The sequence below is a fragment of the Paralichthys olivaceus genome, chromosome 22 (genome assembly GCF_024713975.1).
Source record: "Paralichthys olivaceus isolate ysfri-2021 chromosome 22, ASM2471397v2, whole genome shotgun sequence".
In the NCBI taxonomy this organism is placed as follows: Eukaryota; Metazoa; Chordata; class Actinopteri; order Pleuronectiformes; family Paralichthyidae; genus Paralichthys; species Paralichthys olivaceus.
Window position 1 is genome coordinate 6,404,731 of NC_091114.1, and position 15,680 is coordinate 6,420,410.

Consider the following 15,680-nt stretch of genomic DNA (forward strand, 5'->3'; position numbering starts at 1 on the left):
CAGCTCCCATAGTGTTTGAGGCTGGTGTTGTGAAAAGGGGGTGGTGGGGGTCTTTCAGTCATGTGGTGTACTGTAGTGTCTGGATTGGCAGGGTGGCACCTCATCACGTTACAGATTCCACACAAGACTACAACTCAACATCCACATTGATCCGCACAGGCTCTGTAAATAAAGAAATCTCAGCTCATAGAAAACTTTAAGAATTGATCGCCAGATGTCTGAGCTCCCTGAATGCACCATGTGACAGATGCCGGTCATATTGTTGAATAGAAATTGTGATTTTGACAATCAAGACTGAATGACTCATTTGATCATAGCCAGATATCAGTTGTTTATCTTTTTTAATATACCACTGTAATGACTGTCTCTGAAAATCATCCGAACAATGGATGGGAAGTCTCGTTTTCCAGACATTATTTACTTTTTAGGCCAAATGTTTTATAAACAGGGATGGCCTATTATTTGGATAACAATGAAAGAAAACTTCTTGTTTGCCTTTAGGGGGGGGGAGGTAGTTTAGATTGTCGTCATAGAAACAATGCGACATTATTTTCAAAGTCATCAATAAAAAAAATCAAACGGGATCAGCATTTAGAAACACCTACCGGATAAGTGCAAGAGATCCACAAAAGAGCTTCGTTTCCAATTAATGGGCAATAGACGGACCTATGGGCCAAACCGCGAGGAGCCTGTGAAGGGCTATGCGGGGAGACGCTATGGAGTTTCCCAGTGAGTTATGGACATGCCTTCATTAATTTTTCCTCTCTAGATTGTCTTTAGGCTTAAGTCTATTTTCAGGCTTTGCGCAAAGGGCGACTGCATGCATGGGGTGGTGTTTAATCGCTCCCTGTGGTGCGCACTCGTCCTTGACGGGCTATCATCACGTTATCGCTCGATCCGAAGGGGAGGTTAAATAAAAGGCTTTCGCCAAAGCTCAGCAGTGATGCACAGTCTGGTGGGTGACCGCTGCACACATCTATTCTGACGCGGACCCCCACGCCGGTCGGACTGCAGCGCCGGGTCCCGCGCACTTGGCTCGCATGTTGGACTTACTGGGTTCGACCGGCGCCTCTCACTTGAGCTGCTTGCGTTTCATTCTCTCACGATGTGTCTGAAAGATGCGGCAGCTGTTTGTAGATGTTGCAGAAAACGGGTAGAGGTAAGAGCGCTTGTCACATCATCCAGTGTGGTGCGTAACTTTGGTGCGGTGCATTGCCTGCGCGCTGCGTCCGTCTGTGCGTTCAGAGTTTTTAGAGGCTGTTTATGGACATGTGGATTGTCAGTATGTTCATAGATGCTGTGTGTGGGTGAGCACCCAGTCTTGACTTCACTGGAGGCGTCTCTGGAGGTCTGCGTCCCTTGGGATCGTGCTCAAACTCCTCGCTCCTCTTGTTGTGAGAGCTGTTTCTGCACGCCACTGCATTGTATTTGTTTTACACAGATAATGGAAATAGTGTGTGTAATGCTAGTTCCTAGAAAACTGCTGTGCATAGGGCTACACTGCTAATCTGTGATCTCCACTGTGTCATTTAACTCCCTATAAATGAAGACTTTGAACCAACTTAGTAATGGATCGACTTCACTTTAAAGCTGCTGCAGAGGTTGATGCAGGGTGTCATGTTATGTAGAGCATGGCACTAAATGTTTTGGAGTTGCAGGGTTTATTCCCACACACACACACCACAGATGTAGTATTTCCTCTAAACCACTGAAGATAAAATGGTCTCTGAGAATTGATGAGTTTGTTTTACTCCCTCGCTCAGAGAGAAAACAGATCTCTGGTCGTTCTCCTCCGGCATGACACAGCAGAGTGGTGAGCTGAGGGCACCGAAGGCGAATGCTGAATGTGCAGTTTTTGGCACAGTCGTCACATACTTGTGTCAGCTGCAAAGTGTACAAGGTTATTGACGGCTGGCGGCTATAAGGGATTCCAGCAGAGGTGCTGAGGAAATTATGTCACACCTGTGTCATCTGATAGCTACTTATTTACAGCTCTGTACTTTGTCATGGGGAAGACCTGCTCAAAAACGCGGGAGCCTTCAGCTGTCTCCTCATCAGCCCTTTGTGCCATTGAGCCACTAGAGCCCCACCAGCTAGATTCTTCTTTTGTGCACCTGTTGGACACGTGTCCGTTAAAATAGCACTTGTCAAAGGCATCATCTCACATTAGCATCTGGTCGCCATTCCAAAGCATCTGTCTCATGTCAAGCTTTCCAACATCCACTTGTGAGCGACTGCTTCCAATTCAGAATAGCGGCATGGTTTTGGCAGCTAATGTTAGCAGATAAAGCGGTTAACTTTTTAGTTTGGCCACAGTCCTGGACTGCAGATTCCACCACCATGGTGAGAATGTAGAGAGGGAGAGGGAGAGGGGGGGTGTAAATGTGTGTTTGTGTGTGTCCACACGCAGTTTAGATTGATGCATTCTCACGTAGGCAGTGGCGGAGGTGAAAAGGTCACAGTTAATCCTCAAGCTGAGTCACACGTGCTTATTTAGCAAAGTGTCCGCGTTTTGGAAAGTGTGTTGAAAGGAGGCCATTAGGCCCGTCTGCCTTTGAAACTCCCATGTTCATTTGATGTATGTCACAAATGATTTAAGTGAGCGCGGTTCACAAGTGCACGTGGGACCACAGTGTTGCTCTGCGACGAGCGATGATGTAGAAAGACCCCCGAGGCTTTCGTAAACCTACAGTATCATAGGAAGTCTGAAAGGGACCACATGTCCAAAGATTTAGAGTTTGTGATTTACTCTTCAGTGGACACGTGCTAAAGTCGGCCGGTAAATTTCACCGGTGTCAAACTCAAGTGTAGCAGCCACTTAACAGTCATGAGGATGGAAGCAGGCCCAGTGCAGTGCAGAGGAGTCTCTGTGTGAAAGGTTTTGTTATTAGTCCCATTCAGTATTCTTTACCTGTAATGTTTACAGCTTGTGTTCAGCGTGAATAAACAGTCATTTCCAATGAACCTTTAAATTAGTCTTTTAAAATGCAATGAGCACCTGATGAGTCTGCAGGGTTTATAGGTGAGACTGCTTTGCCCTTACTAATGGAAACGGAGCAGTCACTACACTGCCACTGTTATGTACATTAACAGAGTCTGCTGAAACATGGAGAGTAGTATGAGTAGGATGTGCAGTGTTAGACACAGACTGATGCTGTGCGTCATTGAGTCTTATCTATGACCCTATACTGCAGAAGAGGGGGCATGGACTTTAAATTGATTAACTATTGACCTCTTAAAGCAACACTAGTAATGTACTACTAGTAGCGGTATTATAATCCTTGACATCATCTCGTCTGATCAAACCTGCAATATAATTTGAATATTATATTTGTGTTTTGGTAGCTTTCTTTTTTTTTTTGCACTCGATTTGTGCTAGTTACTGGGAGTCTTGGAGTTCAATCTAGCCTGTGCCTGACCTGTCTGCCTCGGAAGGTCGTCTGTATTTTCCATCGTCCTTTTGCGTCACACATTGAGGCCGCTGTGAAAGGATGCATTCAGCATGTGGCATGCAGGGAAACGGCCGGATGCCCACATGACATGACGCGAACAGTAGAGCCACTCTGATTGTCAAGAATATCCTGGAGTTCAGAGTGTGCTAACTTTTAACATTAAGATTTCCAAATCAGTCAACTCACACCCAATTATAGAACACACACACAGATACGATAACATGTCATGTCATGTTTGCAGATGGGTGGTTGAGAGAAAATGAATGAGATACTGCTGAATCATGCTGCAGGGATGATTATTTTCTTCTACATCACACAGCCCTCAATGCCATCTGTCAGTCTGCACGTTCTGAGGTCATGAGGCTTACAGGCATGTAAAATGTGAAAAATGATGACGGTTGATAAACAAGTTGCTTTGTTTTTCCCCCAGTCTGAAATTGTATCCCGTGGAAGATTGTGTCAGTCTGTTGTTTTCTCACATGTCTCGCAGCCGCTGCTTACTGAGCTCGTTTGCACTCAGCTTTGACTTAAACCACTGCGTTTATGTGTCTGGGATGTGCAGGACTGCTTGCCTTGCTCTTGGTGGTGTTGGAGTTGACCCGGCCAAGCCTACCGTCCCCACTGAAACCCATCTGTGACCTGAGGGTCCTGAACCATTTCATTAAGGAGGCGCAGGACGCAGAAGTCGCTATGGTGAGAGGAACACGTATGCATGCACTAAAAGACAGCTGCTAGAGAGACACAGCGGCCCTTGAGTTACCCCCACTGAACATTTCTATAAATGTTATACCTGTCTTGTTTTTCTAGAAGTCATGTAGTGAAGGATGCGGCCTGTCCTACTCTGTCACTGTTCCCCCAACCACAGTCAACCTAGATGTCTGGGAGAAGAAAAATGTAAGTGAGCTAACAATTTAGATTTGCCATTTGCATGTCATAGAAATGTCCTGTTTCTATGTGCCACAAACTTTTTGGGTTATTTTTTGTTTAACTCTTTGTAATGGGAGAGCTGATTAAATTGTTTTGGCCCACATTTGGCCCACATCCCACATTTTGTCCAGGCCACATGAAGGCCCTCATCCGTTTGTTCCTTCTCTCTCCCACGATGAGACTCTTCAACTCTTGTCCTCTCTACATTTTTCGACAAGGCACTGGAGCAAAACGAGGAGGTGCAGTCCGGCCTGCGGCTCCTACAACAGGCCCTCAGATTGCTGAGAACCTCTGTCACCAACACGGCGCTACACAGCCACATAGATAACTCCATAAGAAACCTGAACAGCATCAACGCTGTGGTGAGCCGTCACAAAATCCAGGTGAGTCCAACACCGTCAACCCCAATAGTGTGAAAAGAGCCAAATAGTATAATTTTAATAAGCAGGCTCTGAAATGCACTTTGTTTTGAAGGAACAGTTTCAACCTTTTTTAAATCAGAGACAGGAAAGTTTGTCATGTACACGCTTTCTCCAATTCTTTTTAGAATTAGTTACTGGCCGATATGAGCCTCACAGACACATCGGTATCTGCGTTTGTGTTTGTTGATGTGCAGAATAAACAATATAGAAAAGATGTACATTCATGTTTACAATTTATGTCAAAAAAAATGTATTTATTTATTCTACATATGTGGATGTGTTTGTTTTCTTTTTATATCAACTCTCATACATTTCTTCCTCCAAAGGGTTTCATAACGACATTTTAGTATCTCAGGGACGACATACAGAGATTAACAACCTTTCAATCTCGCATTCACACCTACAGTCAATTTCGATTCTCCAGTTAACCTAACCCCGCTCATGCATGTCTTCGGACTGTGGGAGGAATGGGAGTAGCTGGAGAAAACCCAAGCAAACGAGGGAAGAACAACACAAACTCCAGGCAGAAAGAACCAGGCCAAAATGGGATTCAAACCGGGAACCTTCAGTGGCAACAATGCTAACCACTACACGTATATGTATCACTCGTGCCTCACTTGAGATATCTATAATCTTTTCAGTCAGGCGCTTCAACTCTCTCAGCTTAAATAAAATGGCATTGAAACTGAAGGTTGTCATGGGACGTTCTCTGAGCCTTTCAGGAATAGGCTGTGGGCACTGGAGCTGCCGTGCGAGCTTCCTAGTTGGCTGCAGTTATGACAACACAGCCTTTGAAATGATGTTTGGGTCCAGGCTGAGGCCTTGTGAACAGACAAAGTAATTATGAATGAGCAGTCTGTGTCCAGGCTCAGGATTCTTGGAAGTAAAAAGGTTATTTTACACCAGTGACAACAGAGGAGAATGTTAAATAAAATGAACCAAACCTGGCAGCATTACTTATTGTGTCACTGCCAAGCTGATCAACGTGAGAGAGTTATAGTCGTTTTCTACTTTAACTAAGATTGCTTGAGTCATTTTTTTGTGGCTTTGTTGACGCCCTCTGGGGTAAATGTCGCTGGATGCAGCATATGTTTTGAGATTACATCAAAAGTTGAGGAAACACAAAGAATAAATAGATTTTTCAAATGAATACGACACCAACATGCTTCTTTGTCTTCCCTTATAGGAATATACCCCACCAACGAGGGCAGCTGGGCTCGAGGGAACATGGATCGTGTCCTCTGCAGCAGATTTGCTTAAAGACTATGTCAATTTCTTGCGGGGCAAAGTGCAACTCCTCCTTTCGGGCGCACAGGCTTGTCAGACGGATGTCAGCTGATCAGCTGCTGTCCCTACTCCGGGCGAGACGAATGTGTGTTTCCAAAGGCAAAGAGGAGGGACTTGACACTGTTGACCTGCACCCCTGGCTGGTTGATGTGGCATGGAAAAAGGAAAGATCCGGCCGTCCTCACGTGAGCGGAAGAGAGGAAAGGACAGTTCGATCCAGGCTGCGGATGAACTGGGAGACGATAGCACCTTGTTATGTAGATGTGACACATGAACACGGTGAAGAAAAACCTGACCAAAAAAAACCCAGAGAGGCCTTTAGGAAGCACTGCTCCAATAGCTGTTCTACTGGCACTCTCTTGCACTTTTATGTGTGGATGTACTTCTGTCTAAGTTAAGACTACAAGTTGAAATCTGTTTGTTTCCAGTGAGATTGACCCCCTCACACTCTTCTCATCGGAGTGAAACACCCAGCAAATATTGATTCCACCTGGAAATTGTGTCTGAGAGGTCACGACATCCGTTCCCAATACCACTGCAAAAAGTAGAAAAAAATTCACGTGGCCTCAGCCATCAACCTTTTAACTTGGCCTCACAGAAACACTCGTCTTCTAAGTTTGTTTTTTGTCCACAGAATATTTTAATATATTTTTTAATGGTTGTGTAATTACTATTTATACAGATTTTCTACTTTTAAAGCTCAAGTCGTTGTATTTTTGCTGTTGGATCTTTAATACTGTAGTTGGGCTCTCCTTGCCATGTTCTCTTGTAACACTGAACACATTTGCAAAGGTGTTTGACACCGTTTGCACTGGCACGCTGCTGTCTTCCTTTTTATAGACTGGATGTACCCCATTTGCTGTTACGGTTTCTTCCTTCAAAAGTAGCAGCCAAAGACTGAGACTTCGACGCTGAGGCACGGAGGCAGTGAGCGTCAGTGAGCGTCAGTGAGGAGGAGGAGATTTACATGAGAGCTGTGAAGCCGTTTCCCAATCAAAACTCAACTAGTCTCTACACGCTGATGGCGAGACTGTCTGGGGGGAAAAAGTGTACGGCTCTTACATTTAACATCCTGTGAGGCTCTAATTGCTAATTGTTTCCCAGAACGTGACGCTAATGCCTCTGTTGTTCGTCATCAAACGGCAGACAGGCAATCAGTTAGTCCTGGGAACTTGAGGTTTTCTATTAAATGGAAGCTCAACTATTTCAGACTAGTTAAGTGGTCTTCCTTGTTTTTTCCCGTATTTTTTTTATCTTGTTGTGCAAGTGCAAGATGTTTTTAAGGATGTTTGTACATGTTTTCTTTCCTGTTATTTTTTTTCGCTGTTTTGTCATATAACTGTATAATTTGCTATTTAAATACAAAAATATTATTCTTGGATAAAGAAAGGATAGATGGAAACACAACAAGGGGAAGTCTGTCCATTTCGTTGATTACGTTTTTGTCTTTCCAGGTCAGTGGAGTGAGCGAGCTCAATACAAGCTGCTATCTCAGACCTCGCAGCTCTTACATGCATCTCGATCAGATTTTCCTGCCCTTGATAAAGAGGTAGCCAAAGAAAGACATACTCGCAAGCATATAGTTTTTTTTCATCGTGTTCTAGATACCTGTCTACTACATCCATTCTAATCAAAGTAAATAACAGCAGTTCAATGACACAAAGCCAAATATAAATCAGATTCCTTGACCCTCAGCTGAACTCATGTTATAAAACAGGTTTGAGAATAGACTGTGACTTGGTGCCATAGATATTAGTTTGCAGAGGGATAACATCCTACTTGCCTGACTGATGACATCTAGTGGACACCGATAACACCTGCTAGAAACGTTAACTCATGGTGTCTCAGTTTTTGATTATTTGTATCTGTGAAAACCTGAAACTAAATCCTTGCGCAGACCTTTGGCTATTCAAATTATAGATACTCTTACGTGTACATTTCACATGTATAAGTGCATGACATGAACACAGGTATTAAATTACATTGAGGTTTCACCTTAAGAACATCACCGCTGCTTCAACACATGCAAACTTAAAAAGGCAGGACACAACACAAAAGTAACAGCTCTATAAATTCAGACAAGTGAGGCTGTCCGTGCCCACATGGGTTAGTGATACAATCACACACTTAATGCTTGTCTGCTCCATTCTGCACTGCTCTGCCATTAAATGTCCCCACAATAACAGCCCCCACCGACAATGTTTTCTGGTCTCCTGGGGAATACTGCCACTCTGCCACACACTGGGCAGTCCTCAGTTCATGTCACTGAGGGTCAGGGTAGTAAACCTTGATATGAATAGCCGAGTTGTTGCGTGTACGCGTCATGGGCTCCCCGGCCTCGTCGGGATCCTCGGGTTCCAGGTCATCCACCAGCTCCACCGTAGACGTGTTGGCCGCAAGCTGCAGCGCCCCCTGGCTGCTGGCCTGCAGCTGAAGGGCAATGTTGATGGCCCGGTTGATGGCGAGGCCCAGGCCGTGGACACAGATCTCCCTGTGACCCCCGCCTTCCAGAAGCTTCTGACAGCGCGCCAGCTGAGCACGGAAATCAGTCTTCATGTTGACATAGACGTCGTTGCGTCTCTTTGGGAGTTTGCGGGGGAGGCGCTTCCTGAGGGTATACTCCACAGGGTCCATCTCGACAGCAGGCGAGGTGGAGTCTGCGTGTACTGGGGCCGACTGCGGGAGGGAGGACGTCCCTGGATTGCGCGGCTCTGTCATGGTTTTCTGTGTCAGTTACAGCTGCAGCCTAATGATGAAGCTGAGGGAACAGAGAAATTAATTTAAAGTGATGAAATTATATGATCGAAATAACATCTAAATGTTTTGATATACTCTTTAGCTGTAGACAACATTATTCTGTATTAGCTTAGAAAAATGCTTGAACATTTGTTTGCATATAATGAGTCTATACTATGTTAACTCTTCTTACTCTTTAATAGCTGATGATAAATGTTGAGATGCACCCATACATCCTGGAGAACCTGCAGGAATGATTTGGCAAATTAAAAATCAAATGCATTTATTAACAAGCCCATCAACAGAAGAAAAAAAAAAACTACAGATATATTAAATTAAAAAAGTCGAAGATCAGCCTCTGCTGTGATTATTTGCTTCTTATCTATTTCAATTAATCGATCATTAAAAAGAGCTGCAGCCTAATGAATGAATGATTTTTAAAATATGTGACAACTGCTACAGCATTACTTCTTCTTCGTCTCGTGTCACCATGTTCAGGTGATACAACACAGGTCTTCTGTCATTCAAGGTTGTGATAAACACGTCCGGGCTTCTCACACGTTAGCTAGCAGTAGCTCAGGCTAACTCGCCGTGCGTTTTGTGCGTTATTGCGGTGAAGCGTCCATGCTTGTGTTGGTTTGTGTGTGTGCAGAGTTCGCTCACCTTCTGAGGAGGGAGTCAAAGTGACAGAGCTGCCTTATCTCTTCACGCACAGTCTGGGGTGCGTGGTTTTCACGCAGCTGCGGCATTAGCTGCTGCGTTAGCCGAGCGGATGTTTGTCGCCTCCGTGCGCCGGAAGTTTACGATGAGTTCACGTGGTGTCGGGAATAATCGGGAAAAACGATTCTTCTTGTTATGGTGTTCTTCTTGTGTATGTGTTTATTGCTGGCATAACTTTAAAAAAAAATTAATATAATGTTGTTTTTATTATTGACAAGTTTTACCACAATAAGCATTACTATCGATGCTTATTATCACTGTTTATTGGTAATTGTAATGATGGTATTTTATTCTTCTGTATTAATTTTCTCCTACATTATTGTTTTTGTATTGTTTTGTCAATATCTTGTCTCTTGTCTTGCAAAGTTAAATCAAAAAAAATATTTATACGCACATGTCAAATATTCTTTTTCTTTGCTCTTCGTTATCATGCAAAGAATGGAAATAGCTGTCGATGTGTTGTTCAATCGAAACATAAATACTAAACAGTTTGTTTATGTTTCTATTAGTTTTATTTTTATTTTTTCTCCACACACCGACCTCACAACTCGGGGAAATGGGATCCTCCGAGCAGCCCGTGAACGCGCACGGGTATTGGAATAACATGGCGCCACGGTTTTTACACGTGTGAGTAATGGTTGCGTGTTCTCTGTGAGATAAAGGTCAGAGATGGATGAGAGGGTTGTGGCAGCGGAGGGGATTGACTGGGGAGGGAGTGGAGCTGGAGAGCAGATGCCTGATCAGGACAAACCTCTGTCAAAGAGCGTCCACACTGATCTTCCTCTGCCACTCTCAGGTCCTTTGAAATGCACCATGATCACAGGAGACTATCTGTACTTCCATTATGGCTGCGATGGACAAGATGACAGAGGCTGGGGATGTGGCTACCGCACCGTTGAGACAATGGCCTCCTGGATTTGCTACAACTTGTCTCCACCGAAGCACCAGAGCAGACCCCCACCCAGCCTCCCAGAAATCCAGAAGGCCTTGGTCGCCATGGGGGACAAGCCGGACTCCTTCTTGGGCTCCAGGGAGTGGATCGGAACATTCGAGGCCTCCCTGGTTCTTGACCATTTCTATGGAGTTCCCTGTAAGTTGGTGCACATCAGAGGTGGAGAGGCACAGCTGGAGCATGTTGCAGCGGAAGAGCTCCATCAGCACTTTGAGAAGCATGGGTCTCCAGTCCTGATGGGGGGGGACAGGGACAACTCCTCTAAGGGCATAGTGGGGGTGTGCACTGGGGACGAGGGGAGTTACTTGCTAGTCATTGACCCTCACTACTATGGACGTCAGCTGGAGAAGACAGATCTGCAGAGACGAGGGTGGGTGGTGTGGAGAAAAGTGTCCTCTCTGGATCAGAGTTCGTTTTATAATCTGTGCATGCCTCAGACTGCCAAAAACCTTATGTAAACTGGATTCCAGATCTTTGACACACACACATTAGTTATTTGTGTGTGTGAACTAGAACAGATCCTGGGATTTTCTCATCTAGGTGCCATGGAAAGTGTCCAGTCAGTTAATGTATTTTCAGTATGTTTGTTGACAAAGGGCTGCAGTGCCACCCTGTGGATACAATTATCATAAATTATGGTGTGATGATCATCATTTATTTGTTACTGTTCCATTAATATCACGTTGAATCTCAGATCTTATTTGATACATATGAAGTATCTCCCTCAGTGGTTTCTCCCATTGAGTCAAAACTAGATGCATTTCTTTGGATTTATTTGAATTACTTCTTATTATCCATGTTGTAAAGATGTAAATTGAGCCAGATGATTAAAAATGGACTGGACGCTGTCAGTATTTACTTAAAGGCTTTGTAAATGTAGAAATAACTTTCTTTGGTGCCAGTATTTATAATTATTTTACAGTGTTTAGAATATGGGACAAAATGGTGAACATCCCTTGTACATTATGGGACTTTCACCATTTTGTCCTATATTCTAAACACTGGATTTTATTGGAAGAATAATTTTACTTTTGACCATCAATTTATCGCAAAAATAAAAAAGATTCAATGGTTCCAGCTTCAAAAATATGAGGATTTGTGGCACATTATCTTTTTCATTTGAGCATCTTTTTCATTTTCAGCAAAACCTGCATTTTGTATGTGAAAAATAAATTAATAAAATAAAAAGTAATGAAAATAATCAGGGACATTTAGACCTGTCGATTTTACAAATTCTCCTTTATTGCTCACAATATGTTATTGAGCCTCAAGAACAATAAACCTTTCTAATGTTAAATGCTAAATTCAAGAGACATGGCAGCCATTTGATTTTATATATCTGGCACACAGTCCTTGTAGAAAATCTGGAAGTTCTTGTCCACATCCATCCTCCCTTTGAGGAACTTCTCCAGGTTCTTGAGAGGAACCTCCACCATGTGGTTGTTGACGTGATCATTCAGCCCGTAAGCTCCGAATGCGGGGAACTTGTAGCGCTCAAAGAACGGTGCATTTTGGTCAAACTCGGTGCAGCAGTAGGCCGACCACATGTATTCTGGCACAGCCACCCGGTCCAGGTTGTTTCGGCGGATCGTGTGCCCGGAGGTCGTCACCCCGGTGACCACGAAGGCCTTGCCGCGACAGTAGTTGTTGAGGCGCTTGCGAATTAGCTCCTGGTGCCCTAACCAGGGGCCCAAGTTGAACTCCCTGCTCTGAGGTACCACATTTGTCAAGCTGTAGGTGGAGGCTTTGTCTAGAGGGTCCGCCTGATGCTCATCTGGATTTAGTTGGCCTCGCTCATATTGAACGACATCAGCATAGTCCTCGAGGACAGCTTGGGTGTCCTCAAAGTTCATATGCATGCTTGAGGATTGTGGGAAGGGCTCCATGTTGCTGCTGCTTTTCTCAGAGGCCAACTGTAGGGGGAGACAGAGGAGAAGCGGTACAGTATTGCTGAAAATGTAATTTTTAATACTTTAGAAAACGATGACTGACATCATTATTCATATCCAGACAATTTACCACGTTCACAAAAACTAAATAGTGAATCATTAATGATGAACACTAAAATACTGTTCATAGCTTACTTGTAGCAACAGTGGTGTTGTTGCCTCAGGTCTCTAACTGCAGTTTAAGGTGTGAATGTGTGAAATATTTCATATACTACCTCCACATGAACAGGCAAAGTCTACATTGACTCTAGATGAAATCAAATGTGACTTAATAAATTCAAACTAATCATATCGATGCAGATAAACATAGAAATAACTCACCTGCGGCTCAAACATCCAAGGGAAGTCCACCTTCTTCTCCCCGTCCGACTTCTTGAACGTGTAAGCAGAATAGATGGGAATGTGTTTGCGGGGGTCGTACAAGGTGACATACCGCGGTTTGTCCTCGTACCTCTGGCAGATCTTCTCAAAGGAGTTGCCGAGGTAGCCTTGAGGTGGAGTGCCCATGTACAGTGAGTCTTTACAGCGTTCCACATGGTTGAAGTCCTCCACCACCCCTGCTCGGGCCCCCTGTAGCAGCACACAGGCCAGCACAGTCATGATGGCACCCTTTGTAGGTGTAAGTATAATCTTGGCTGCTCCTTTTTGCTCCATCTCTCACCTTTTAGGTCCTTTTAGTCTCTTCTCCCTTTTTGTATGTCTCTCTCTCACCTGTAATGCACCACTGCAACTCTGCTATTGAACAAATACAGCCTCTGTCCCAGCCCTATCAGACCCAACATTTCCCTTGTCACCTCATCTTTGCCTCGAGCAAACTGGCCTCCCATTGTAAAGTCTTTTGCATGTATTCAAAGTGCCACGATTGTCGGAGCAGCAATTCACAAGGTCTGAACGAAATCTCTTTATTACTGGGTGAAACCACAGAGGGAAGAAATTAAAAATGAGACGTAGTGCACATAGAGATGTCGTTATGTTTTGTATTAATTCAGTTTTGCATACCATTCTCAGTGTACTCTTCCCAGCATAGATACCAATGGTCAAGAGTTTATATGTCTCAGCGACAAAAGCTTATGAAAAGCTTTGTTAGTGTTAATGTAATTACTGTACAACTGCTGGTGCTGTAAAAGTATGTCTAACAATTGTCTTTCAAATGTTACCAATAACCAGTGTGTGAAATATCACAGAAATGCTACACAGACTGTTCAGTGAAACTTTGCTTAGGTTTATTATTGCAAATTAGACAAAGGTTCTTCTCAACATTTTCGGTGATATTTAAACAGTTACCTCTCAATCAAATGTTCAAAATGCAGTCAAATCACAATTCATGATACAAATTCCATGCTTTCTGCAGGATTACAGTACATGCTTTCTCACCTCCTCACTATCATGACTTACTGGGACAGTAATTATTAAAACATGTGCCTTTCATATTATGGCAAATACAAATCTCTGCTGTGATAAATAAAGATAATTAAGCCACACAGCGACATTACAGCTAAATCTGTGTGGGTGGGGTACAGTCACCAACAAAGATCTGAAAGTTCTGGTCTACAAAGGTGGTCCTCTGGAGGAACTCCTTCAGCTTCTGGACAGACGTTTCCACCACCTCATTGTTCTCCGCATTGAGGCCGTAGTGGGCAAAAGATGGGAACTTGTAGCGCTCAACATAAGGAGCATTGTGGTCGAAGTCAACACAGCAATAAGCCGACCACAGGTATGTTGGCACTGCAATGCGGTTGATGTTTTGCTGGCGGATCATCTTCCCCGACGTGGTGACACCTGTGACAATGTAAGCTCTGCCACGGCAATAGTTGTTAAGCCGTTTGCGGACAACATGCTCCCATTTGCTCCAGACTGTGTTGTGGAAGTCGGGCACCATGGGCACCACGTTGGTCAGGGTGTAGGTGGAGGCCTTGTCGTCAGGCTCACCCTGATGCTCGTCTGGGTTGAGAGAGCCACGTTCGTAGATGACGGCGTTCATGTAGTCATCCAGAACAGCTTGGGTATCTTCAAAATTCTTGTGAATGTAATCATGTGGGAAGGGCTGCATCTCATCTGTATCAGAGGATGTGGATAGCTGTGAAGACAGGGCCAGGTTAATGATATTACAGCAGAATGGTGATTAGTCACCATTGGTTAACTCCAAAGCTTCTGTACAACAGTGCTTACATGATATCAGCAAAGAAAAGACATTCTTACTGCCTTGTGTCCAACCTTTTAGTTTTTCTTTACCTGAGGTTCATACATCCAAGGCACATCGACGCAACCCTCCCCCTCGGAGCGTTTGAAGGTGTAGGCAGAGTAGACAGGTATACGGTCCACAGTGTTGTACAGCGTCACATAGCGTGCCCTCTTGTTGTAACGTTGACAAATGAACTGCAGGGAGTGGTGCCCCAGCCCTATCGGTGGTGTCCCCATGTAGAGGAATTCTCTGCACTCTGGAGACAGCTCTTTCTCCACTCTCCCCCTCACCACTGACGTTATCAAGGCGACGAGCTGGACGGCTGTTTGCACCCAAAATGCCATGGCCAGGGGGTGCCTTATGTCAGGTGTCTTCCTTTAAATGACGTCTCTGTTTCTGCCAGTGGAGCTGAGTAACACAGCCAACACAGGTTTCACACTCTATTCTCTATAATCTGGGTTCAGTATGCAAAACTATGCGCCTCTTACACCTCAGATCCACCCACAACCAGAGGGACGGTTATAGGACACAGTCATAGGGTTTTCAAAGATTACCTGTAGCCTGTGCCTTGCTGAATTACAAGTAGTTTTGATTGGTTTAAATAGCAGCATCTTTTAGAGGAATCGAAAGGATTATATTGTGGCATTTTCTGTTTGAGTATAGCAAGATGTGTTTGTATAAAAGGCCAATAGCGCATTCTTAGAGACTACTAACAGGACTGAAGTTCTGCAATACATCGGTTGCAACTTGCAAAAGAAACTAAATTAATTAGGGATTTTTATTTACATTCATATTTCATTACATTACAGTACTATTTAGCTGGCGCTTTTATTCAAAGCAACTTACAATAAGTGCATTCAACCATGACAGTACAAATCCAGAACAGCACTACAATTCATGTAATTCAAGTACAATTAGCTTCAAAAAAGCCAAACTAGAAGGTGCATAATCCATTCAGAATCAAGCCCTCAAACCTGTTTCTCTATTTTTTGATGGTATTGAGAAAATGTTTCTTATACAAATCATGAGAAGAAAAAAAGAAAAACCATAGAA

The 15,680-nt window shown here is 43.9% G+C and overlaps 5 protein-coding genes across 7 annotated transcripts; 2 read left to right on the forward strand and 3 right to left on the reverse strand.

The window, feature by feature from the left end:
* The first annotated feature begins 634 nt into the window (after positions 1-634).
* Positions 635-8,013, forward strand: epoa (erythropoietin a). Its single transcript, XM_020103297.2, is given in 6 exon segments — positions 635-706; positions 708-729; positions 4,015-4,145; positions 4,260-4,346; positions 4,598-4,762; positions 5,988-8,013. Coding segments are annotated over 6 exon segments (615 nt in total). The 5' UTR covers positions 635-649; the 3' UTR covers positions 6,141-8,013.
* Positions 7,669-9,628, reverse strand: pop7 (POP7 homolog, ribonuclease P/MRP subunit). 3 transcript variants are annotated; one of them, XM_020103299.2, is made up of 3 exons: positions 9,488-9,623; positions 9,018-9,069; positions 7,669-8,846 (listed from the first exon to the last, which is right to left on the reverse strand). In XM_020103299.2, the coding sequence occupies exon 3, from the start codon at positions 8,804-8,806 to the stop codon at positions 8,351-8,353; it is 456 nt and encodes a 151-aa protein (XP_019958858.1). In that variant the 5' UTR covers positions 8,807-8,846; positions 9,018-9,069; positions 9,488-9,623; the 3' UTR covers positions 7,669-8,350. The 3 variants fall into 3 exon arrangements, with proteins under 3 accessions (XP_019958858.1, XP_019958859.1, XP_019958857.1); XM_020103300.2 differs by having other exon boundaries at positions 9,293-9,492; XM_020103298.2 differs by lacking the exon at positions 9,018-9,069 and having other exon boundaries at positions 9,488-9,628.
* A 467-nt stretch (positions 9,629-10,095) lies between these two features.
* ufsp1 (UFM1-specific peptidase 1) lies at positions 10,096-11,588 on the forward strand. The gene has a single exon (XM_020103277.2). It carries the CDS (start codon positions 10,214-10,216, stop codon positions 10,952-10,954), a length of 741 nt encoding a protein of 246 aa, XP_019958836.2. The 5' UTR covers positions 10,096-10,213; the 3' UTR covers positions 10,955-11,588.
* Positions 11,589-11,827: 239 nt separating this feature from the next.
* Positions 11,828-13,045, reverse strand: LOC109639673 (endonuclease domain-containing 1 protein). Its single transcript, XM_020103275.2, has 2 exons — positions 12,767-13,045; positions 11,828-12,409 (listed from the first exon to the last, which is right to left on the reverse strand). Exons 1-2 carry the CDS (start codon positions 13,043-13,045, stop codon positions 11,828-11,830), a joined length of 861 nt encoding a protein of 286 aa, XP_019958834.2.
* A 767-nt stretch (positions 13,046-13,812) lies between these two features.
* On the reverse strand, positions 13,813-14,971 carry LOC109639674 (endonuclease domain-containing 1 protein-like). Its single transcript, XM_020103276.2, has 2 exons — positions 14,678-14,971; positions 13,813-14,522 (listed from the first exon to the last, which is right to left on the reverse strand). Exons 1-2 carry the CDS (start codon positions 14,969-14,971, stop codon positions 13,941-13,943), a joined length of 876 nt encoding a protein of 291 aa, XP_019958835.2. The 3' UTR covers positions 13,813-13,940.
* Between the last annotated feature and the right edge of the window lie 709 nt (positions 14,972-15,680).

What these genes read in the sequence shown, in the direction of transcription:
- LOC109639673 (XM_020103275.2), bottom strand. Translation starts at nt 13,045, where the DNA reads ATGACTGTGCTGGCCTGTGTGCTGCTACAGGGGGCCCGAGCAGGGGTG. An exon ending in CTTGGATGTTTGAGCCGCAG is followed by an intron (nt 12,410 to 12,766) that starts GTGAGTTATTTC and finishes CTCCCCCTACAG; the next exon opens with TTGGCCTCTGAGAAAAGCAG.
- ufsp1 (XM_020103277.2), top strand. Translation starts at nt 10,214, where the DNA reads ATGGATGAGAGGGTTGTGGCAGCGGAGGGGATTGACTGGGGAGGGAGT.
- pop7 (XM_020103298.2), bottom strand. Translation starts at nt 8,806, where the DNA reads ATGACAGAGCCGCGCAATCCAGGGACGTCCTCCCTCCCGCAGTCGGCC.
- LOC109639674 (XM_020103276.2), bottom strand. Translation starts at nt 14,971, where the DNA reads ATGGCATTTTGGGTGCAAACAGCCGTCCAGCTCGTCGCCTTGATAACG. An exon ending in CTTGGATGTATGAACCTCAG is followed by an intron (nt 14,523 to 14,677) that starts GTAAAGAAAAAC and finishes CTGTCTTCACAG; the next exon opens with CTATCCACATCCTCTGATAC.